The 23,349-nt window shown below is 37.8% G+C and overlaps 2 protein-coding genes across 3 annotated transcripts in view; one reads left to right on the top strand and one right to left on the bottom strand.

Moving 5' to 3' along the window:
- Positions 1–1,565: 1,565 nt before the first annotated feature.
- BPNT1 (3'(2'), 5'-bisphosphate nucleotidase 1) lies at positions 1,566–13,000 on the bottom strand. Of its 2 annotated transcripts, XM_082481755.1 has the most exons (9): positions 12,783–13,000; positions 10,065–10,189; positions 7,649–7,753; positions 7,295–7,402; positions 6,694–6,742; positions 5,605–5,696; positions 4,408–4,605; positions 3,465–3,570; positions 1,566–2,200 (listed from the first exon to the last, which is right to left on the bottom strand). In XM_082481755.1, the coding sequence occupies exons 2-9, from the start codon at positions 10,179–10,181 to the stop codon at positions 2,052–2,054; spliced, it is 924 nt and encodes a 307-aa protein (XP_082337881.1). In that variant the 5' UTR covers positions 10,182–10,189; positions 12,783–13,000; the 3' UTR covers positions 1,566–2,051. The 2 variants fall into 2 exon arrangements, with proteins under 2 accessions (XP_082337881.1, XP_082337882.1); XM_082481756.1 differs by lacking the exon at positions 10,065–10,189.
- A 275-nt stretch (positions 13,001–13,275) lies between these two features.
- IARS2 (isoleucyl-tRNA synthetase 2, mitochondrial) overlaps positions 13,276–23,349 on the top strand; it is a gene marked incomplete at its 5' end in the record, with an annotated part of 30,341 nt that continues 20,267 nt past the window's right edge. Inside the window, 12 exons of the mRNA XM_082481728.1 lie at positions 13,276–13,506; positions 14,054–14,176; positions 15,260–15,416; positions 16,526–16,674; positions 16,767–16,816; positions 16,915–17,024; positions 17,110–17,200; positions 17,575–17,690; positions 19,329–19,498; positions 20,421–20,511; positions 20,950–21,101; positions 22,040–22,200. Of these exons, the coding sequence (XP_082337854.1) occupies positions 13,276–13,506; positions 14,054–14,176; positions 15,260–15,416; positions 16,526–16,674; positions 16,767–16,816; positions 16,915–17,024; positions 17,110–17,200; positions 17,575–17,690; positions 19,329–19,498; positions 20,421–20,511; positions 20,950–21,101; positions 22,040–22,200 (1,601 nt within the window). The remainder of the gene's footprint in view (positions 13,507–14,053; positions 14,177–15,259; positions 15,417–16,525; positions 16,675–16,766; positions 16,817–16,914; positions 17,025–17,109; positions 17,201–17,574; positions 17,691–19,328; positions 19,499–20,420; positions 20,512–20,949; positions 21,102–22,039; positions 22,201–23,349) is intronic.

Here is a 23,349-nt window from a genome sequence, read left to right as displayed (position 1 = left end):
TATGTGGAAAGATTAAACTTAAATGGGTTAAAATATGAAGATGGCTTTAATTAAAGCAGGCTGAATCTGTCTTGCATGCTCTTACTAGTCATGTGCTAGAGGCAGAAGAAAGGTAGGCTATAGATGAAAGGAGTAGAAGCATGTGTTGTTCCTATATATGCAGCTGTAATCCAGTGTCATGATAGCATTATGAACTGGCTGCTGATGATAGAATGAGGTAAGTGATAATCTTGCTAATTAATCTTTAAATGTTACGATAAGATGACCACACTAAGGAAAGAGCTTCCTTAGATCCTTTTCCATGTGTGCACACAGACTGGGAACGCTTTTGGTGTCATGATGTTCCTGCTTGCTGGAAATAGAGCCAGCTTTAAGCCAATGAAGTCATATTGGTATTACCCTGCTGTGAGGAAAGAATCTAATCTAATGACTCTTAAGTAAATCAGAGTTGTTAAATACCTTGTGTGATGGAGAAAGAAATAACTTGAACACGCTGTTGAAAACTGCATTTCAAAATATTCTTCTGATGGAAAACATAGCTTTTTGTATCTTGAATTCAGTATTAAAGATGGTTTGAGTGGACTGAGAGTTTAGTTACTAGTAGGACTTAATCTTGTGGGCAGGGAGGAAGTGAGAATGGGTGCAGGGCAACTTGCAGGCTACTTTGCCATTCATAGTGTCAGCAGAGGTTAAGGCAAAAAAAAAAAATCATGCTGGGAGAGCTTAGGCGTTCAGTCTTTATATAAGCAAGCAGCCAAGTTCAGGCACCTCCCTGACGCCACAAGCCTGAGAACCCAACATATGCCACTCTTCTATCCACGCAGAGAACAGGAACAAAAGCATAACTGTGTTATGTCCATTGAAAATGGCATCTCTTCATGGCATGCCTCAGTATGTGTCACATTGTTAAGGAAAGGGAAGCCCTAAGACTCCTTAATTTGAGGGTGAGGGACTTGGGTCACAAAATCTGGAGAAAACACTGGTTCAAGATACTCCAGAATCCTTAATTCATCTTGAAGAGACTTAATCTGTTTTGGCTAATGTTGCCAATTTTAGCTAGTCATATGTAATTTACTTCTTGTTCTCTTTTGTGTTCAAGTGGACTGAACTGTTGAACCCTGCTTTCCTAACCCCCACACCTATGGGAAAGCTGACTGAAACAGGCTCTCCAATTTTTAAGTTCATTTTAGGCGATCTTGCCTCCTGCTCTCTCTCCTAATGTGCCTATGTTTCACAGGAGTAGGAAGTGGTAGTGTCAGGTTCTTCAGTTTTTGGGACTGTTGGAAAGGCACCTGGAGTTTGTTTCTCTCAAACTTTGGACATCAGAAATTTCAAGTTCAGCATTCCTGTTGTTCCCATGTATAACAAAGAGACCTAGGATGCCCAAAGCTCTCTAAGACTGAGGTGGCATAGACCCGGATGATCCAGGAAACCCTATTTGAGATGTCAGAGGCCCGCTGGACTGTGCCCTGGCTCTCGCAAAACTCTGACAACCCAACTGACCACAAATAGAAATCTTGGCCGTCTCGAAACGGAGTGCAAATCAACAAAGTCAAAGATTCACTTGTAAGAATCAAAACTCTCAACTTTATAATAAATGGGCTAATCCATCCAGGCAAATTCTTAGTCCATTTGTATTTAACACAATAAACCCTTGTTGACTCCATACAACGAACAACGTTGAGCAAGATCAGGTAAATGACTTAATGTGATTTTGTGCCCTGAATATTAAGATGATTTTCGGACTCTAATATAGAGTTTTGGACTGCTGGCAGTATATTAAGCACAGTCATGAAGAATGAATAGTCCCAAAGAATATGAAAAATAACTATTGAAGAAATGTGACTGTTTTGATGTTGTCTGCTAAACACAGCAAAACAACATGATCAAACATACACCTAGAGATTCTGTATGTAATTTTGAAATTATCGAACACCTTAATGTAGGACTTCAGATTCTATAAAACAAAATTTCAAGCTCAGTTGTCTTCTTTCTTTTTCTCTAAGCTCATTTTCTCAGCCTTCCAGGACAAGTGAAGATGCTTTACTGCTTCAAGGCACAAGAGATTGTTTAACTGTATTAGGAATAAGACTGGCATAATAGTCATAATTTCTCAAAGTGGCAAGAACCCCAGCTGAATTCATGTGTTTCACTTCCTTGTTATACTGAAATGAATTTCCATGGATATCAGTTATCTTGCCTGAAAAAAAAAAAAAAAAAAATTATTCCAGCAAACAGGAGTTGGACAGAGATAATATATTTTATTAGTACAAGTGATGTAACTAAAAAAAACAGGCAGTGTTTGGGGTACACATGCCTGTCTTCAGATGTGAAATATCTTTGCTCCCAGTTTAAGTGCAACAGATTTCTATTGACTGAAATCAAATAACTGATGATGTTATTTTCTTTCAGCAATACTTAAATTCCTTGTGTTTCAGGAAAGGAAAACTTCTCTCGCTTATGATTTGCTAAAATGCTTCCTGAGTAGTTTATATGGTGACCTTTGAGAAGATTGAAAGAAAAATCCTCAGTTCAAGTAAAAGCAAGGGTAAGTCTACACAACAAACTCGAACATAATGTGGAAATACTTCAGCTGGTTTTAAATGAGTTTCTAGAAATCACTTAACAAGAGCATCACAGATCTTTATGCAAGCTCATTTAACTGTGAGATACCTACATAACAAGGAGGCTAAATACAGCACTGTGCTGCCCCAGATTGGTTGCTTTTTTGTGCCTGAGCTAACCTGTTTAAAGCTATCCCAGTTATCAACACTAGAGACTGCAGAGGAGTTAAATAATCTCATCATGAAGCCTGTTATCCTTGCTTGACAGAATTTAGGAGATCAAAACCCCACAATTTTAGCACAGGGTGGTGAAAGATCTATCGATGTGAAGAGTAGAGAAAGTATAATAATAATACTTAAATTCTTGTCAGTGAAACTTCATAACTTCTCTAACCACTGACCCGCTTGAAAGGTGAAGTGGCTTATGTTGGCGGGAGACCACTGATTTTACTGAATTACACGAATGACTCAATTTTAGAGTTTGTACATCCAAGAAATAACGGAATGATTTGGCCTATTGTTGTTGTTTTACAGAACTCAATGTCCATATAATATATAATATGTTACTAATAATAAGCTACTGTATTGAGTTAGTAGGACAGTAATTTTACTGTGAAATAGTAGCGAACAGAAAGCCATTTGTTTTGAAAATATTAAAATTAATATAACCAAAAATTTTGAATTTTGCTTTTTAAATTATTTGACAGTTATTGACTATGTTTTTCAAAGGGCTCAAAGCTCCTAGTGAATCATGACTATGTAAAAATACATACATACTGTCATTTTTCTTTCCAAAGATGTGTTTTGAATTCTTTTTTTTTTTTTTTTTTTTAGCGAAAAGTATAAATAACTTTTGATGCAGTTTCATTTATCTTGGAATTTTGAATGCCATTAACTTACCTCCCACAGCATGTAGAATAGCCTCAGGTGCACATGTATCCCATTTCTTGCACCCAGGACTGGCAAATACATAAGCAGATGCCTTGCCTTCTATAAGTTGAATGATCTGTTATGAATAGAGAGTGGCAATCATTGCAAAGGATCTAGGCATTTAGAAACGGGTAACACCACCACGAGGAAACAGGTTTTTTTATGTACTTACGGTCAGAAAAGGAACACCAGCTGTCTCCTTTCCAATATTACCAGAAATTACATTAAAATTTACAAAGCTATATTGTATTACCATTCTGCATGATCTATTTTTGATTGTTGTAAATACAGTCCATAGGATGAAAATCTGCTTTTAGTTTCAGAAACAAGAATTCCCATCTTGTGCAAGTATTAAGAAAATAAAGTGGAAACTATCTCCATGTTGTCTTGGTGCCATTTTGGGCCTTGCACATATCAGAGAAGAGACTGGAGGGTCTGTTTTTGACAGCCATGACAAAACTAAGCTTTAAAAACTGTAGCAAATGAGTATTCCCTGTACACAGAGAAGTTTTGCAAAGCAAATATAACTGTGTGCTTCTATTTTTATCCTTTCATATGTGTTGCTAGGTAGTTGGAACAAAAACTGTATTAACATGAACAGGTGGAAATGTCTAGTAATTGTGATTAAATTGAATTCCCATTTAGTCATTCTTGTCTTAAAACTTTTTATTTTCTCCCCTAGAAACAGAACACTGGGGAAGTCATGACCAGCATGGCCACTGTTACAAATATACCTGTACCAAATTCTCTCCACCCCTCAGCAGACTGAATGCTAGGAAGAGAAGTTATGCTGGTGAAGGAGGAGGTCTCCTGTACATTCATGCAAGTAAGCAAATGATTTCTTTAAAAACTCTTTTTCTTTTTCCAAAGGCACCACCTCCCAGTAAAAACAAAAGATTTGGAGTTTTCATACCTTGTTTCCGGCCCCTCCAACTCTTATGACGCTGTCTGGGTTCAAGGCGCTGATGCAGTCATTTACCAGGGTACTGCTGTGAGAACGGGTGGTAACAATGATGTGTTTCCCAGCAGGTGCTTCTGTGAGCTGAAATCCAAAGGCACCTATGCCCAGGACTCCCCAGATTGTCCTGCCCAACACAGCACCAGCTCCTGCCTATGAAAAAGGTACACAGGTCCAGATGATAGTCAATCATAGTGATCGGCATTTAAATCACAAATGGAGAGCAGTACCTAGAGAAATCTTTGCTTATTGGGGAGCATAATATTAATACTGGGGTGTCCATTTAAACCGTGGCTCTTAAAAAGGACTCTAGAGCCCTGAGTGAGAAATTTGCTCTCTATTTTCCGTATTCTTATCTGTGACGCTGTGGTGATGCATTATGTCCTGCCTCTAATGACTGGCAAATTGAGATTTGTATATTTCTCTATTTCAGGCACAATCTGTAACTGAAAATATCTTCATTGTCATTTTATATGTTTCATCATAGATATCATGTAGAACATCTAGAATCAGCTGATGATATACGTTAGATCAGCTCAAGAGCTTTTCTTTAGATTCTAGTAAGTGTAATTAATCAGACTGCACCCTGAGCTTTTTTTACCTCTCACAGATAATACTGAAATAATTTCCAAACGTGTAAATGTCTGTAGGCTTGCCATCCTGGACTTAGACCTGAAACCTGGCCCAGTACACTCTAGCCTAGCTCTCAGCAACAGGTACACCTGGTTTATTTAGGGCTGCAGATTTATGGCAGTTACCACACATCACAAATGCACCTATTGCATGGATTTACTAAAGAATTTCTAGCAAAGACTGAAAAACACTGATCTGTACTTCTTTTACAGTATGTACTTTATATATACTGTGGTAATATGTACAGTATATATGTAATATATATGTGTAATATATACTGTATTAGTGTATTACACAAGCCTCAGGATTCAGTATGGCTATTAGTAAGTCCCTGAGATCCAGTTCCTGGAAACCAACATTCAAAATTGTATATATTTAATAAAAACAACAACACCTTTTATTACAACATTAACTCCACTACACACTGCTTTTCAGCTGAAAGTGTGCTAACTAGAAATGCCTTAGAAGTGACGGTTATAAATCAGGTAATGCTTTTAAACAAATCAATGCATTTAATACCTCATAGTTGTAATATGGCTGGTTAATAACTCCTGCTATTGCTTTGCCTCCATAAGCAATTCCAATAAGAACCGTTACGTGGTCAAGGAGACCTATACAGAAATAATAGGAATGTGGTTATGCTTGAAAAAGAGAAAGTATATATAAAAAAAATAAACCTTTAATAAAATCCCACAAATTGATATGCAAGGTGGTGTTTCAAACATGCAAATACTAATCAGAATTTTCAGGTGTAATAGGTTGGTTGATAAAATTTTTGTAGTCATTTAGCCTTGAGGTCTGCAAAAGAAAATGCCCCAGATAGAATGCTCTTAATAGAACTATGTTATAATTAACACATAATGAGAAAGAAGTTTAAAGATACAACTAAATAGCAGTATATGATTACATTCTTCTATAATTGTGGTGTGAATTCTTTAATGGTATTAAAACCTAGCAATTTGTTGACACTTTTACATCGAAAGAGATGAAAAATCTGCCTAAAAGATTTTACATTAATGAACTAAAAGATGCATCAGGAGCCTAAAGTGACTTTTCAGCATATTGGTTTTGGAGGTTGCCCCGCCCCCGGCTTTAGGGTCCATTTCTATGGACGCAAATTAGGCTTTGCTGAAAACAGTTTCTTCCCATAACTGAAAAATTAAGATTTGCAGAAGGATGTTTTATTTGAAAGGGCTACAAATACAGCTGTGGCATTTGGGTTGTTTGAAGAGGAAGATGTAAATATAACTTAGCATATTCCTGTGCAAATGGAAGATTTAGTTGCTGTATATGCGAAATTGTATATTCAATGTGTATGCGAAATAGTAAGTTTGACTAAAAACTTAATACAACCTGCCAGCAATCAAAGGCAGCCCTTTGATGCCTGAAATGATAAAAACAGGTGGGCACTCAGCCCATCAGGAATATTAATACTGGTCAGAACTGAATGGAATGATTAAGAAATTCCATAGAACTCAAAGTACAGAAACAACATCAACCTTATGAAACAATATTGTATGGAACTTAGAGTATAAAACGATCTACATGTACATGCTATTTCATTACACTGCTATTTTTTTTTAATCAGCAGAATTAAGAGAAGCCCACCTTCAGTGTACTCCTTGGTTCCATCCAAGGGATCAACCCATATTACAAGCTTTAAAAATAAAAAAATAAGGAAAATTAACAAATACAAATCATGTAAATTACCATGAAAAGAATATATTTTACTTTAGTGCTTTTATTTTCTTATGGCACTAAGGAAATAAAGAGATTCAAATTTTTAACATTGTGATATAACTGAAGCCTACAATAGTATTTTACACCAAAAAAAACCCCAAACCTGACTGCAACTTCTCAGCAAATATCTTAATAGAGAATATGAAGGCTTAGAGGTATGAAGGCTTAAAGAGAACATGGAAATGACATTACTTTCTTATGTCCAAAGTAGATTCCTTCCAAATTAAGTTGTAAGAAGTAAATGTCCATTTCCTGTTATTGCACATAGGGATATGCAGCATTTCCAGCTCTGGAGGTGTGATTCTTATGACTATATTTCAGTTTTCAAACCAAAAAGAAAAATTGGCAACTCTCAAATAACCTTTTTCTAAATACATTCTTTGCTTAAATCAGTAAGTAATACAGATAGTTTAAAATATGTATAACATTAAATGTTATACGTATAACATGTATAACATTACCACATTACCTCTTCCTCTTTAATTCCTGTGTACTGAGCAGGACAAGTTTTCTTCAGTATTTCTTCACAGTGGCCATCTTCAATTAATTCCTCAGTTACCTCACCAGCGGGCAGTTCCTAGCAAAAGGATTCTCAGAATTATTAGAAGAAGGTGTTGGAGTCAATTTGACTTAGCACTGTGGATTTGCTTGCAGCTTACTTGACAAAGTGTATGCAATTGAAAGATTAAATGGGATGGAAATACTTTAAAAAAAAAAAAAAAAAAAAAAAAAAACCAGATGATTTCCTGAAACCTGCCAAAGCAAATTCCACTGCAAGTTACAGCAGGTTAAATTATTAGTATGAAATAAACTAGCTACTTACTTCTTCTCCTATGATTGTCACCTTGGGAAACTTCCGTGCCAGGGAAGCACAAATGCTCATTTGTACCAGTCGGTCAGCTTTGGTCTGCAAGTCATTGGCTCCAGTCTGTCAAAGGATGGATAGGGATTTGTGTATGTCAAAACAACAAAAACCAGTACAATGGCCCATATGTCACTCTGACTACCTTGTAATGAAAAAGAAATCCAATTTGGTAAATATTCAATCTAGTAAGTGATCTTGAGAGAGGCAGGCTAAAAAGTGAAAGAAGCAGAGTTTCCCTGTACACTCCAGAGCTAAAATAGACTGGTGTGATATTAGAACAATATTTACATGCTGTGTTCTTCTCATGCAGTGGTGCAATTGTACTGAATATGTATTTGTGCAACTACTACACTATGTACAGAACAAATTAATACAAGTATGAAACCAGATATAATACATGAAGAGGGAAAAGTAAAAGTAAAGATGTTAATAGGAAAAAAACACATATTTTAAGGCTGGAGAGACATGGCATCTTAGGAAAGAGGAGAAATATAGGGAAGGTGTTAGTAAAAGGTCATTTCAAGGTGCAGTTAGTCTAGCCTGCTTAAAAAAAATAATGGAAATAATTACGATGTATAAACTTCTAAATTGTGAATGGTTCCTTAGTCTAGCAGAGGAAGACCAAGGAAGGCCAGAAGCTGGCCAGTGAAATTGAACTGGACAGTAACACCTATACATTTTTTCCAGCAAAAATTTGAAAGAGGAAACAGTGGGTTTGGTGTCTTGAGACGACATGAACCAATCCCTGAAATCATTCCCAAAAGATGCAGTGTAGCCAAACGTACGTTGCCAGGTGGGTGACAGTAATTTCTTCATAAACATTAATAACCAGATAGAAAGTAGAAGCGGGTAATTTATTATGGGTCATTGCTTTTGATCTAGTTTTGTGTGTTTGCAGTTTTCATTTAAAAAAAAAAAAAAATGTATAACCAGTCAGTCTTACTTAGAACCAATATCACCTGTTACATTTTATCATTTTTGTTATATGTTATTTACAATTATTTACTTAATTGGTTACAGAGCTTAAAATATATTCATTTGCTGGTTTTATTATATTAGAAAATGATTGAGCAATGCATTTCTGATTTACTGGGAAATAATATTAACACACCTGCATTTTTTAAAGTGAAACTCAATTAAACAGATAAAAGCCAGCATTTACTTTTAATTAAAATTACCTTCACCTTGCAGTTACAGGACTCGAAAATTGAGTTTAATGAAACTTGTTCATGCATTTAAAATAAACTGGTTAATCAAGCAAAGTACAGACAGTGCTTTCTTTGTACCTCTGGATGCAAGTATTTTAGAGATCTCTCATAGTCCAGCTGCATTAGTTGTTTCAAGAACCTAAAAGCAGGTTATGTGGGAGAGTATATTCTACTTACATGTGTCTGACAATCCTGCTATGTACCTAAGTACTTTGGAAAACACAAATCATTACTTTCCAGTTGTTTTTTTTTTTTTTTTTTTTCTCTCCCACATACACTTGATTTTAATTGCTTGGGAAAAAGGGAGTAAGAAAAACTTGCAAATATTTTGGTAGTGGTGAATATAACTGACCAGATGGGGAAAAAAATCTTTCTGCATCTACTGTCTGAACTGACAATAAAAGTTATAAAGGATCAGCCTTTTCTTCACAACTGGCTGAAAGTGCTTACTATCAGAAAAATGTAAATACCAGCAATCACTTCAATGTAAAGACCAAAAATAATATAGATGCTTAATGCAGTCCATAACACTGTGACATACCTGTAAAGCTAGAATTAATTCAAAAGTTAATTACACCAATTCTAGTACTGTAGTCAAAACAAAGGTCCTGGCTCATCAGTGCAGTTTACTAACTTAGTGCAAATTAAGAATTTCATGCAGATGATTGTAATTTCATTTCTGTTTTCTACTTAGAATTAAATTTGAAGCTCTGAATTTATTTTGAAAACTGTGATTTACAATAAAATCTAAGGGGGTTTTTTGTTTGTTTTAAGAAACTAAACACTTATCCTAATCCAAAATTCATCAAGGGCACAGTAGTTTAAGCTGTACTACCAATGTTAGAACATAGGTGTGGAAATTAATGGGAAAGATAAATTATTATGAATTCTGACATGTTATCCAAAACTTGTGTTTTGTGAGGGGAATCAGGACAGAGTTATAGTGCATTTCTTTTAAGTGTCTGTCTGAACATCCTTTAGAAATACTGGTCAAAAAACACTTCTACAGTGCTCTTTTAATCCTTTAATAAGGAATATTTCTTGTATCAGAAAGGCAAGGACTGTATTTCTTTCCCCAGTTGCTGATCTTCAAAAATACCACTTTGACCTGTATCTAACTCAGCATTAATAAGAGGAATTAAATTGGAACAAAGTAAAAGTAATACCTTCTCCACTATCCCCAGATCTCCTGCAGCCATTACATTTCTAACAATTGTTGCAGCTTTTTCCGCAACAGAATATGCAGAGGCGACCACACGCATGAGTAGAGCTGGAGAAGCCATACTGAATGCTGAAAAGAAACAAAAACCAAACTTGTACATTTCTCTCTTCAAGAGAAGACAAGAAGGAAATTATTTTACATAACATTCCAAACGGATACATTTTAAGCCCAGTAGGAAGGGGAAAATGGGTTACTGCCAGTGAGTAGTAATGAAGTGAGCTTTGACTTTTCTAAAAGTATAGTTAAAAAACGCAAGGATATAAAGCTATTTTAGACAAGAATTTTCAAGTACCCATGCTCTGTCTGGCAGTAAAGCTAGTTCTCTGCACTAAAATAAAATTTGGCATTAAAGGAGAACAACAGCAGAAGCAGAAACTCTTTATCACAAATGTCAAGAAAAACTGTAGTCTACCCACAGTACTAATTTTTTGGACATGTGTTTGTTTTTTTCAGAACTAAACCTACAGAGTTGGCTTGTGCCCAGACTGAAGTACGACGCTACCAGACAGGATGACAAGAGCAACTTTACTTACTATTTTTATTTGTTTAAATTATAAAATAGGCCTTTGTAGATGGTGTAATTGTAGACACAAAAATAGGCTGATGATATGCAGATACTGCAAACACTGCACTTGTACGTGAAAGTTTGTTCATCTAATTTTTACCATCTTTTCTGTATCTCTTTAACTTATCTTGATTTCTTTAAGGGAATCTATTACAGCTCTCTTCCGCCCCTCAACACTGCATGTTCTATCATTCTTCCCATTGTATTGTTTTCTGTGTCTGTTCCCCAGGACACATCAGTGCAATTCACTATGCCTTCAGTTCCCAAATAGAAGAATAACTATCATTCTTGCAGAAAGCAAGCAATCAGCCATTCCTCCCAGCTTTTCTCTACCTCAGGAAAAAGTAGTATTGATAACCATACTGTATTCTTTAAAATATAGACCTAATTGCTTTTTATATTTTCCTGTTGTTTTTTTTCTATCTGTGGAGATTATATGCGTTATGGGTTGGGCTCACATGCATGATAGACTTCCAAGTAAATGCTTGAGCACAGAGGTAGAAAAAAAGTACAGAGGAACTCATTAATCAGCACATAGAGGACAATATATTAGGCTTCCCTCACAATCAGTATTTGCAGGAATTGCAGCAAGTATTGCATATGTGGCAATAGGTCATTATAGAATACCATTCCTTCCTTGCTTGAGCAATCTACTTGGTAAAGTATACTCTAATCAGGTGATAAGGCTAGCTACTGTAGATGGTTTTGATGTGACCTCGCATTCTCATCTGTTTACAGCAAAGGCAAACAGCAATGTCAGAGGTATCAAACCCCCAAATTTAGCTGGTTTAAGAAACTTTGCAGCGTTTTAAAAACACTGTATGGGTGCCTCTGAAGTCAGAAGATATCTGAAGCTAAAACAGTAGCATAATTGTCTAAGTTCGTTCAAAAAGCACAGTTGCTACTGTTAATTATTATTTACTGCGCCTGGATGGGAGCAAAGTGCTCTGGAGTCCTGTAAAATAGCCAAGGTCCATACCCAAAGCGCACACATGGTTTATCTTAGACTGGTAACAATGGTTACCATCATTTTGGAAATGCTACCTGTGGCAAACAGCAGCTCTCGGACAATTGAAAGTCATAGAGCAAGTATGTGTCATAACACATGGGAAGGCAGATACTATTTCAAGTATATACCATAATGTGAAACAAGCTAACAGGAAGGAAAATTGAATCTAGTTTACTCCATACTGAAAATCTCTCAAAAGTGCTTATATTCCAGATAGGGATTAGAAAAGTTAGCATACTAGACGAGAAGTTTGGGTTAAAGAACTGATCTCAGGAGGAGATAATTAAGATTTTATGCTCAGCTTCTCATTCTCCATTTGACCTTTTACTGCACATTTTCTCCTGTTTCGTAAAATGAAGTTAAAACTTGCATAATTGTTTTAAAGGATTGGTTTATTACGTGTTTGCATAAAGTTTCAAAAGCCTCATAAAACAATATAGAAATAGTGTCGTACATTCTTGAAGCTTGACTTGAGATGTTTCTTGGGCACATTTTCCTTGGACATTCTTAAGGCAAACAAGTCTACTTTCTTTCTGTAGTGAACCCACCTGAAATCTCCAAGCAAACCTTAAAATTAAAATATTCTTACGAAAACCAAGATTTATTAAGAGAAACTGAAATGGGAGGTTCAACACCCACTGCCCCCGATACAGAGTAACCAACTAATGAAGTGCAAAGTATGTTATTACTGCAAAAGGCGCCTTATTTTTACAAGGCTGCATGTCCCGTGTGGCACATTTTCTGGTGTGTTGGACCTTTTTGGTTGGATAAGCGTGTGTGCTAGTTGGCCGTAAGTTTCTCACCTCCGTAACTTTCTGATCTTAAAATTAACTAGTTCATTCATAAGTTATAGCACATTCTTTCTGATGAGGGCAATGTCTAATGTATACTTCCACCACAGTACATTCAAGACTATATTGATCGCTTTGGACAAACAAGTTCGACTCTTACAAAACTGTAGGGTTCACCAAGATTGCCCGGCAACCGCCCCTCAATTTAAATTTGCACATTACTTTCAAAACGTACATTGTCCTCCAGAGACCACCCACCCTTTCTCCTAAAATAGAAAGGTGCGATGGCGAACTCACCGTCGCCAGCCGTGCTTTTTCCCTTGCTCTCGGCACCGTCCCTTGCACGGTTCCCCCTCTGTCACCGCTCACCGGTAGCCCGCGGCCGCTCCGCGCTCGCCAGGAGCCCTTCCTGCCGCTGCCCTTGCCAGGCGATGAAGTAACCGAAGTCCAAGCCCCGCCGGTCAGCTCCCGCTGCCGCCGCTCCCTGCCCGCACCGCACCGCACCGCACCGCTGCCCACCGGCGGGCCCGCCTCTGCGCCGGCTTCCTCCGGAAGAACTCGTCCCGGTCGCCTCAGAAGGATGCCATCGCCTTTACTAAAGCACCTCGAAACGCCCCAAATCCTTCCGGCTCTTGGGGCGGGCTGAAGCGCCGGGAGGCCTCCGCGCCGGGGAGGAAAACGCGTTGCTGCCTGACGTGTCCCTTGCCGCGGCCCGTAGCCGCCGCCGCGCCGCTTGCCGTAGCGCAGGCGGAAGTGTTGCCCCAGCGCGCGGCACAGGCAGCCTGAGAAGATGTTTCGGCCCTGGCGGGCGCCGCCGCTGGCGCGGGCCGGGCTGCGGGCCCGGGTGGGGCTCGCCTGGGGCTGGACGCGCTCCGTCGTCTCGGAGGCCAACAACCGGCAGCCCGTGGCGGAGAACCGGCAGGATTCCCAGTACCGGGACACGGTGCTGCTGCCGCGTAGCAGCTTCCCGGCGCAGCTACCGGGGCGGCTGCAGCCCGAGACCGAGCTGGAGACGCAGCAGGTAGCGGCTGGGGCCGAGGCCCGGGGCCGGCTCGCCCGCGGGGTATGCTGCCGTGGGCCCGGCGGCGGAACCAGGGCCCCGGGAGGGCGGGCGGGAGCTTGTTTACCTTTAGTTTTTAGCTTGTTTACCTTTAGTTTGTCTTTGCTACGGTTAACTGGGTGTCAGTGTGGGCTTTCGGGGGTGCCGGGGCAGGCGTGGGAAGTTAGCTGGGGGGGGAGGGGGGGGAAAGGGGAAGAGCTCGAGATCTTTAGGTTCGTTAGTTATTTATAGGCTGGTGACTCTCAAGTTTGTTACGGCTTCGTTTGGAGAAAGGGCAAAGACTCTCCTGATAGCAGAGAGCCAGAGTAGTGACAGGCTTAGTATTACACCTGCCTTGGGCTTTTTAATAGTTTTAAGCTACTAACATCTTCTGCTACAGTTAGAAAATTTGAGTCCCTGCATTTGTTTGTTTGTTTTCAATATACCCTTTACTATGAAGCCAAAACTCAGACTTTTTGGAATTGCAAAGACCTGTGATGATTTTGGTGTTTTGTTGTTGTCTTTACAGAAATGTGGTTTTTCGGAACTGTATTCGTGGCAAAGGCAAAGGAAAACAAAGCAGGAGTTTTGTCTTCATGACGGACCACCTTATGCCAATGGAGACCCTCACGTTGGCCATGCGTTAAATAAAGTAAATATTCACTTGTTCATACCCTACTGTTTTGAAGTGGTAAATGCTTCCCATAATGTGCTGTGTGTTCTTCGTTCCCATTTAAATCAATAACACTTCAAAGCGTTTGGTATTTTGGTAGGCAAAGCTTTTAAAAAGCAAATGACACGGTTACATGGATAACATATGATGCCACAGTGACACAGTGCCACAGTGAGATATCATACCATGGCATAAATACCACGTACCAGTATATGGTACCTATATGCTGAGTGCTCATTTATGAGGCTGAATGTTTCAGTAAAAAGGGAACATTTTTTTAGGGGAAGTCCAGCCTTCATTCCTAAGCAATATTAAATGTACAGTTTATTCGCGTATTGAATGTATGACACATATACAGATGGGGGAGTGAGTATTTCTATATATGTACATGTAACAATGTTAGTGTAATGCATGGTTGAGCTGTGCTTTGCTATTTTTTCCTTTGAGTATTTTCTAAGTTTGTTTTATTGCCTTTCTTTCATCTGGGTATCCTCAGTGAAACCACAATGACGAAATGTTGATGGCTTTTGAAATATAAATTTCAGTTTTGAAATAATACTCCTAAATACAATTGTATGTGTGTTGATTCAGTCCTGAGAATGACAGTGTTACACATGCTACAAAGTGGGAAAGACTAAAACGTGACCCACAGCTTCTTACGGTACTAGTGCTAAAGCTTGGATATCTGAAAATTACAAGTTTTGTTAGATGATCACTTATATCAAAACCCAATACTATGTACTAGGTCAACACTGTATATCCAGCTCAATGTTTTAAAAATGAGAGCAAGTAGGATTTGTTCGCTTCACTTCTTGCAAGTTTATAAATTCCATCTTTCAGTTACACCGAATGTGAATTCCTTTGATCAGAGGTCTTTTGAGGTTCTGACAAAATACAAAATGACTGGCAAGACAAAAACACAAATGCACAGTCTTAAATGTAAATTTATAGTGCAGCCTTTTATATTTGTGTTGTGTTTTGTTTTAAGGAGGACCTTAACTAATAATGTAGCTATTCCACACGGGGGAGCTAAAGTGATAACACACCCTTGTGTCTTTTTAGATTTTGAAAGACATCACTAATCGTTTCTACGTGATGAGAGGTTATAAAGTACATTATGTGCCGGGATGGGATTGTCATGGATTGCCAATTGAGTTGAAGGCGTTGTCAGAAGTCAAAGGAGCTGAAAATCTTTCACCAATGGAAATTCGACGGAGAGGTAAATTACTGTTTGCAGTATCTTTACAGAAAATGTTGGCTTAAGTATTTGTACGTCATACTCATACTCATATTCTGTATTTTATGCTTTATATATAGCTTTTATACTTTATTGTGGGCTTTCCTGTTTGCTGTTGGTGACATTTTCTATGATCACTCTACATATTTGCCAAGCAGATTTAGTACAATGTAATCTTATGAAATGGGATAATTGAGCACAGGCTTAATTTGTTGCTGTAATAAACATGCATAGCATTGACCATTGGTTTCAAAAAAACAGGAGGAGGGCAGATGATGTGGATTTCTGCTTTGCTTAACTGTGTAGTGGGATGAAACTGGTATTTATCAGATCAACATCCTTTTGGTTTTTGAAGACTGAATTTGATTAGAAGCTAAAAAGATATTTTTAAAAATCAGGCTTCATCGGGACAGCTTGGCTCAGTATTATAAGTAGGAATGTATTTGTTGACTATGTTTTTAGCAATACTACGAAATTATAGGGCTGATCCTTTCAGGGAAAGTTAGTCTGCATTATATGGAAACTGTTTTGAAGAAATAATTTCGGACTCCACACGTATTGAAAGACATCAACATTCAGCTGCAAAGCTATTTGTAATGAGCAATTTAAACTGCTTTAGCTTGAAATTGCAGCAATGATATGGCTAACTTATTTTCAGATGCATGTTGCTTTGAAAAGTTCACGTGAGCATCAGCAGAGGTGGTTAATTTTCACTCATTTATTTTATGTGATTGGAGAATGCATTTTGAGGAGTTGTGCTTCATAACTAAACGTACTTTCCCCGCCCCCCTCTTCCTTAAAAAGAAAGTTTCTATTCTAGAGACATTAGTGCTTTATGTCTGTGTATTAGTCAAAAAATGCTACTCCTGGATCTTTTTACTCTTTGCAGTTACTTTATGTAGTTACATCTCTGAAATATATATATTTTTTGGAGCCATAATAATCTGTTTAGTATAAATTGGTAATTAGTGCATAGTTCCAATGTGTTCAGCTCAGACTTTTTTAAAAAATGTCAATAGCGTATTTTAAATGGTATTATATTGATCTTAGTGGGCTAAACCATGTGCTAAACCATGAACTATTCCCTTCAGCCAGAGAATTTGCAGAAAGAGCAATTGAGAAACAGAAATCCGCCTTCATTCGTTGGGGTGTAATGGCAGATTGGGCTAATTGCTACCTTACATTTGATCCAAAGTATGAAGCAAACCAGCTGAGAGTCTTCTATAAAATGTATGATAAGGTATGTTGAACTTCTGTTGATGTGTGTTTTGATTTGTCATGAGTTTTAATTCTCCTAACTTTCTTTTTTTCCCCCCTCCCTTTCCTCTTTAGGGCTTTATTTATCAGGACTATAAACCTGTGTTCTGGTCCCCTTCAGCAAAGTAAGAATTAACTTACTATTTCGTCTTCAAAATTTTAGCAACGATATCAATAGCTTTTCGTGTTCAAGTGTGTTAACTTCTGTTTGATATCTACCCAGAACAGCCTTGGCGGAAGCAGAGCTTGAATACAATGAGCAACATGTCAGTCGTTCTGTGTATATGAAGTTTCCCCTGCTTAAGCCACCACCTAAGCTGACTTCCGTGATAGGTATGACTTCTGTATAGATTTTAAGACTGATACAATTATAAAAAAAATATAAGCTAAATAAAGTACTTCTAATTTGTATCTGTAGATGGATCATCCCCTGCTAGTGTGCTAGTCTGGACCACGCAGCCTTGGACTGTGCCAGCCAATCAAGCAGTTTGTTACACGCCAGATTCAGCGTATGTGTCTTTGACTTGGTTCAGTGATCTGTGTTCGTGCTTATCAGTATTTATTTAGTTGAAATGTGTCATTACATTTTGTTTAATGCATCTTTTCTGTGTTGTCAGGGTTTTTTTGTGACACAATTGTAAGATTTGTTCTATATCTCCATCAATGTATTAATTTATGCTTTCATTTTTTTTTCTCTAAGCTAAGTTATTTCTTCTTCCTAATGTTATGTTATCTTGAAATTCTTTTGAGATTTAAGAGTGAATTAGACGTGTAGATCTTAAAAGGTTTTTTTGCTGTCCTTTAGAGATGGAGGCTTTAAACAATTTGTAGCTTTATGGTGTTTGTAATTATTTAATATCACAAATATATATTTGTATTGTAGATACTCAGTTGTGAAATGTACAACTACTGGTGAACGCTTCATTCTAGCTGCAGATAGAGTTGAATCTACAGCTGCTGTTCTGGACACACAGTTTGAGGTTATGTCAACATGTAAAGGTAGGCTTTAGTGTTGTTAAGTTGCTTAGAAATCTGCTTGGAGGTGTCTGAAAACTGCTTCAGTTTTGATGTATTGTTTGTATTTTGAGAACATGCTTCACCAAAATAATACAAAGAGGAGTTGTATGTCAGACACTGTATTGGTGTACTGTAGCTCAAATTTTCATCCATAGCTTTCAAAATACTTTTTAAAATCTGGATTCACACTTGGAAAACTTAAACACAGAGTGGAAGTCTGTTCAGTATCTTAATTACACTGAATACAGTTTGTCTGTCTTTCTCATCCCTTGCTTATGAGAACAAGGGGCTAATTGCAAGTATGCTTGCTGACTGGCTGATTGCTAAATTCCAGGAAAACTATTGAAACTGCCTAGCGTAGCAGAATCAGTAGCACTATCAGCTGCTGTGGCCATTTGATGTTACTTTCCAGGTTCTTCATTGTTAAGATGTGTCTTAAGCCTTCACCGTAACCGGGGACTATTGAGGTATCTCATAGGTGACTGCTGTCCATACTGACAAACGAAAGCAGTTAAGTTTACGTCCTAACAAACTGCATTTTTTTTATGATATCTTTTAATAGACAGACTTCTGATTCAGTGTAATGAGTTGGGATTTAATGTGTCGTTTGTGAACTTTATTCATTTGCCTTTATCGGTGATTCAGTGCTAGATACACATGTACCTATCTAAAGGAGGTGAGAAATGACTTTTCTGGTTGTTTTGGTATCTTTCCATGCCTTCTTTTTTTTGGGGGTGGGGTGGGAGGGAGGTGGAAGATCTGTTTCTGCTTAACAATCTTGGTTTTACCTGATGATAAAAAATTACCTGGAGGTGTTCTCACAGGTAACACCTTCTTGAATAACATGATTTGTAGATAACATACAACAGTAGAGTTGGACCTTCTTGAAAATAAATTTATTATTAGAACCTGTTATTTTTATCTTTCCATATATTCCATTATTAGTTATATTTGTTACCTTTCTGTATTTGTGTACCTAACTGACAGCAATCCCTAAACATGTTCCTTTGAAGAAGAAAGCATTCAATGAAGGCCATTTTGTCGTATGAAGCACTCTTCAAGCTCTGTGATTCTTGACTTTCAGCAAGACTTTACTACTAAGATTTCTTCAGTGGTTTTTTTTTTAACCTTAAATTGTCACTAGCTTATTTGTGCTGTACTCCCTTTATTTGTACGTAATTTAGAGAATTTAAATGAATTTTTCATGGTAATGTTACTACTTCATGGGAGAACTAGGAACAGATCCCAGATTCAAGGTTTTTAGCTTACTAAATCATTATAGAGATCTGTTTCTGAAACATTGAGGTAGAGATCCACAAGAAATGGAAATGTGTGGAGTGTCTCTTGGTGGAATGTCACTGCTAACAGAATACCATTGCCTAAGGTACAAGAAAAGCTTTTTTCTTCAAAGGAAAAAAAAATCCATGTGCAAGATTAGCAATGCAGAGAGTTTGAAAGTATTTGGATGGGGACCCACAAACAAGATATAGTAGTAGAATATCTGAATAGTATCCCATGCATACACTTGCTGATCAATTGTTCCGTTTCTGCTCCCTGATAAAAGCAGCTGAATGCATGAATTGTTTCTCTGTTTTATCTTCTGTTTTTTCTCGCTCCCAGGTGTAGATTTGGCAGATGGTTCTTGTGCTCATCCCACAATTCCTGGCAGAGTCTCTCCTCTGTTACCTGCAAATCATGTGACAATGGCAAAAGGCACAGGATTAGTTCATACAGCCCCAGCCCATGGTATGGAAGACTATAACGTAGCTTCCCACCATCAGCTGCCCACGGTACTTTATTTTTTCAGCTGTTGCTCTTGATTTCCTGCAACTGTTTGATCACATGCCGCTAAAGTGATTGTTGTAATTTGTGCATAAAACTTAAAAAATGTTTTGAAGCATTCAGATAAATGTGAGTTCACTAATGGCCTGCAGGAGTACAGGACTAACCTTAAAAAAAGTGTGTATTAAAAGGATGATGTTTTTCATCCATCTGCTAATTATTGCTCATAGGGAAGTGGTAGAATAGAATCTGATTTCTCTTCTCACTCTGTGTTTTTGGTTTTATGGGTTTGGGGTTTTTTTTAAGGATAACACAGACAGCAATTCTCATATATGGGCTCTCAGTATTCAGAATTGGCTTTTAAAGCTCTATCTTGCAGACCAGTAAATCACCAGTTATGTAGGTCATTATTACTATTCTTTTTCAGCAAATCTGGTTTTAAGCACAAACTTAAATACAGGTCAGTTATGCATGATCAGTTTGTTTGATGAAAATGAAGTTGCAAGGTATTCTTTGTCTCTGACTTTTTTAAGAGGTGGCTCTTGAAATGTTCCAAAACCTGATCATACTCCTATTTCTGGTTGGGGTTTTTTTTTGAAGGTAGGGTTTTTCTTGGGGTTTTGTTTGGTCGGTTTTGGTTTTCACTGTTAATTTGTAAAGTCATTGAAATACTAACCAGTGAGTTGATGCAAGACAATTGTGGTATGTCTGCAAATGTAATAGTGCTTGTTTCTTCCGATACGTAAATTTCACTGGCCTGGTAGATTACTAAATTGCAGTTCACTAAATCTGAAGTGTACGTAAATATAACATACTTTGCTATTCATCAGAAGTGTAGATACTCAGTAGAGTACTTATCTCACTTTTGAACACCAAAAAGGTAATTAATTGCCACATAGTATTATTAACACAGTTGACATTTATTTTAAGGATTGCCTTGTGGATGAAGGTGGGTTTTTTACCGAAGCTGCAGGTCCTGAACTTCAAAACAAGAATGTCCTTGAAGAGGGGAATGAAGCTGGTGAGTATTTGATGTTTATCCATTTGTTAATGTACAGTTGCATTCCTGCAGGTATATTTTTGTTCATATAAACTAAACATGGTGAATATGGGTGAGGTACAGGCATTTCTTATGTGTTGATCATGGAAAGGAATGAATTGTGGTTAAAAGTGGCAGTATGTTCAAATCAGATTTTAATCACGGAATTTTCAGAGTTGGAAGGGACCTCTAGAGATCATCTAGTCCAACTCCCCTGCCAAAGCAGGATTGCCCAGAGCACATTACTCAGGACTGCATCCAGGCGGGTCTTGAAAATCTCCAGAGAAGGGGACTCCACAACCTCCCTGGGCAGCCTGTGCCAGTGCTCTGTCACCCTCACCGTAAAGAAGTGTTTCCGTGTATTTGAACGGAACTTCCTGTGTTCTAATCTTGCCTCTTTTTTTTTTTTTTTCTTTTCAGTCATTCAGATGCTTCAAGCAGCAGGGAGTTTGTTAAAAGAGGAGAAATACGTGCACAGTTACCCATATGACTGGAGGACTAAAAAACCAATGATTATTCGTGCCAGCAAACAGTGGTTTGTAAACACAGCAAGTGTGAAGGCTACAGCACAGGTACATAATTTTGCTTTCTTATGGGACATTTAAAAACAGCTCCTGCTATTTGAATCAGCAAAACGATCTTGCTATATCTCACTCCAGAATATGTTCTTCTCCAGGGTTTACAAACACCAGTTGAAAAGTGTTAGTTATTTGTAGAAGTGATGAATATTGCTGTTTGTGGGGTTTTTTTTTCAGTATTGATCTAATCCAGGAGAAACACATTGACTGACATATTTGTTCATTGTATTTACAAGAGATGTGTAAGCTTCTTAGAGGTACTGCCTTTTTTTTTTTTTTTTGCCAAAAAAATACTATTAAAGATACAATGTTTCAAGGAACTAAATCAGAAGAGACACTTAGCACTCTTAAAATTACCTTTGGTATGGTAGCTGTTTATAGCCAGACATCTTTGTTTGCTCCACTATTACTTTTGCCTCAGTCCTCTTTTACATAACTTCAAAACATACTTTTTTAATATACAGTGCTCTTGGAAATTATTCATCTTTATGTAGCATGAAGGAAAATATGATGGTTATTCAGTGGAGTTGGGAATGAGTGGTAACCCACACTCTGTAATACAGGCAGTGTGTGTCAAGATGGGGTCTCAAAGTAGGCAAAAGCACAAGACACAATGAGCTATTAAACTTCAGACAGAGATACTGATGCCTTTTCTAACTCACTTTAGGGTGTGTCTGCTAGAGAATCAGAGCTGGCAAAAAAGCATTGGTTGCTCTGTGGGGAAATGTACAGTATATTCAGCCTTCAAAGTATGTTGTTGAAGAGCAACATGCGGTGAAGTAAACAAAGGAAATGTGACAGTTGCCTGAGAACATGTTACTCGGTACCGGGAGTGGGAGTGTAGACCTGTACCTTTTTTTTTTTACTGGTAGCATAAACAGTGTTGGTCTGAATGCTGAAATGTGTTCAACAATTTGCTGTCTATTTTATAGGAAGTGCTGAAAAAAGTGAAAGTTATTCCCACATCTGCAGTGAACAGAATGCTTGAAATGCTGGACAGAAGGACGTTTTGGTGTATATCACGGCAAAGATGTTGGGGTGTTCCAATTCCTGTTTTTTATCAGAAGAACACAGGAGAATGCTTGATAAACAGGTATTTATCTAGCTTTATATACTGAAAAATGAAAGAACAAGCACTGTCTGTTGTGTTACAGTTGCACATATTATAAAACTTCTAACTATTTAAGTATAGAATCATGCTTTTACTTGTTTATATGCAGACCTAATTCAGCTAATTAAAACAATCAAAAACTCATTGCTGGAGGTGACTTGTCTTATGAGGAACGACTGAGGGAACTGGGATTGTTTAGCCTGGAGAAGAGGAGGCTGAGGGGAGACCTTATCACTCTTTACAGCTACCTGAAAGGAGGTTGTAGAGAGGTGGGGGCTGACCTCTTCTCCCTGGTGACAAGTGATAGGACGAGAGGCAATGGGTTCAAGTTATGTCAGACAAGGTTTAGATTGGATATTAGGAAAAAATTTTTCACTGAAAGGGTTATTAAACATTGGAATAGGCTGCCCAGAGAGGTGGCGGATTCGCCATCCCTGGAGGTGTTTAAAGAAAGGATAGATGTGGTACTTGAGGACATGGTTTAGAAGTGGTTTTGACAGGGTAGGTTAATGTTTGGACTTGATGATCTTAAAGGTTCCTTCTAATCTCAGTGATTCTATGACTTGTATGTAAGTAAGAGGAATCAATTTACTCAGATACCCAAGTTAACTGAAAAGTTCCCTTGATACTAATTGCTGCTTTCATCATCTTCAGTTGAAGTGAGCTGGCAGAATCACTGGCCTTTACATTTAAGCAAGGAGTAAAACGGAAGCTGTAGTTAGAATAGATTGCCACTGTGATTGTAGCACTGTAAATTGAACAATACAGGTATTTTGTCAAAATAGCTTTTTGCAATTGAATAAGTGACAATGAGATAATCTGAAGCGGAATAAGCAAGTCAGTTGCAGAATAAATAACTGCACTTTGTTTCAAAATAAAATTAGAGTGTTTTTGAAGAGCCAGCCTCAATAAATGTAAGTAAGTGACCTTTAGCTTTATGATTTGGTGTGTCTAAAGCTTCAGATGATACCCTTATTCTGCCATCTTGCAATACCCAGATATTGCAAACACTGCATTTCAAGAATTCCACACAATGTAATGTTGAGGAAATCCAAGCTATGCTTTAAAACAAGAACATTCAAGCTAATATGATCCTTGTTTGTCTTTTAAGGAGTAATAGAGTTTTGCTTT

The sequence above is a fragment of the Vanellus vanellus genome (assembly GCF_965231255.1).
Source record: "Vanellus vanellus genome assembly, chromosome: 3".
Lineage (NCBI taxonomy): Eukaryota > Metazoa > Chordata > Aves > Charadriiformes > Charadriidae > Vanellus > Vanellus vanellus.
The sequence above is the reverse complement of the archived record's forward strand: the minus strand, read 5'-3'. Positions and strand labels throughout refer to the sequence as shown.

Coding starts and splice junctions, on each gene's coding strand:
- BPNT1 (XM_082481755.1), bottom strand. CDS start 10,181: ATGGCTTCTCCAGCTCTACTCATGCGTGTGGTCGCCTCTGCATATTCT. Junction 3,571..4,407: donor TTGGAGGGGCCGGAAACAAG/GTATGAAAACTC, acceptor TATTCATAACAG/ATCATTCAACTTATAGAAGG. Junction 2,201..3,464: donor TATTCTACATGCTGTGGGAG/GTAAGTTAATGG, acceptor TTTTTTTTTCAG/GCAAGATAACTGATATCCAT.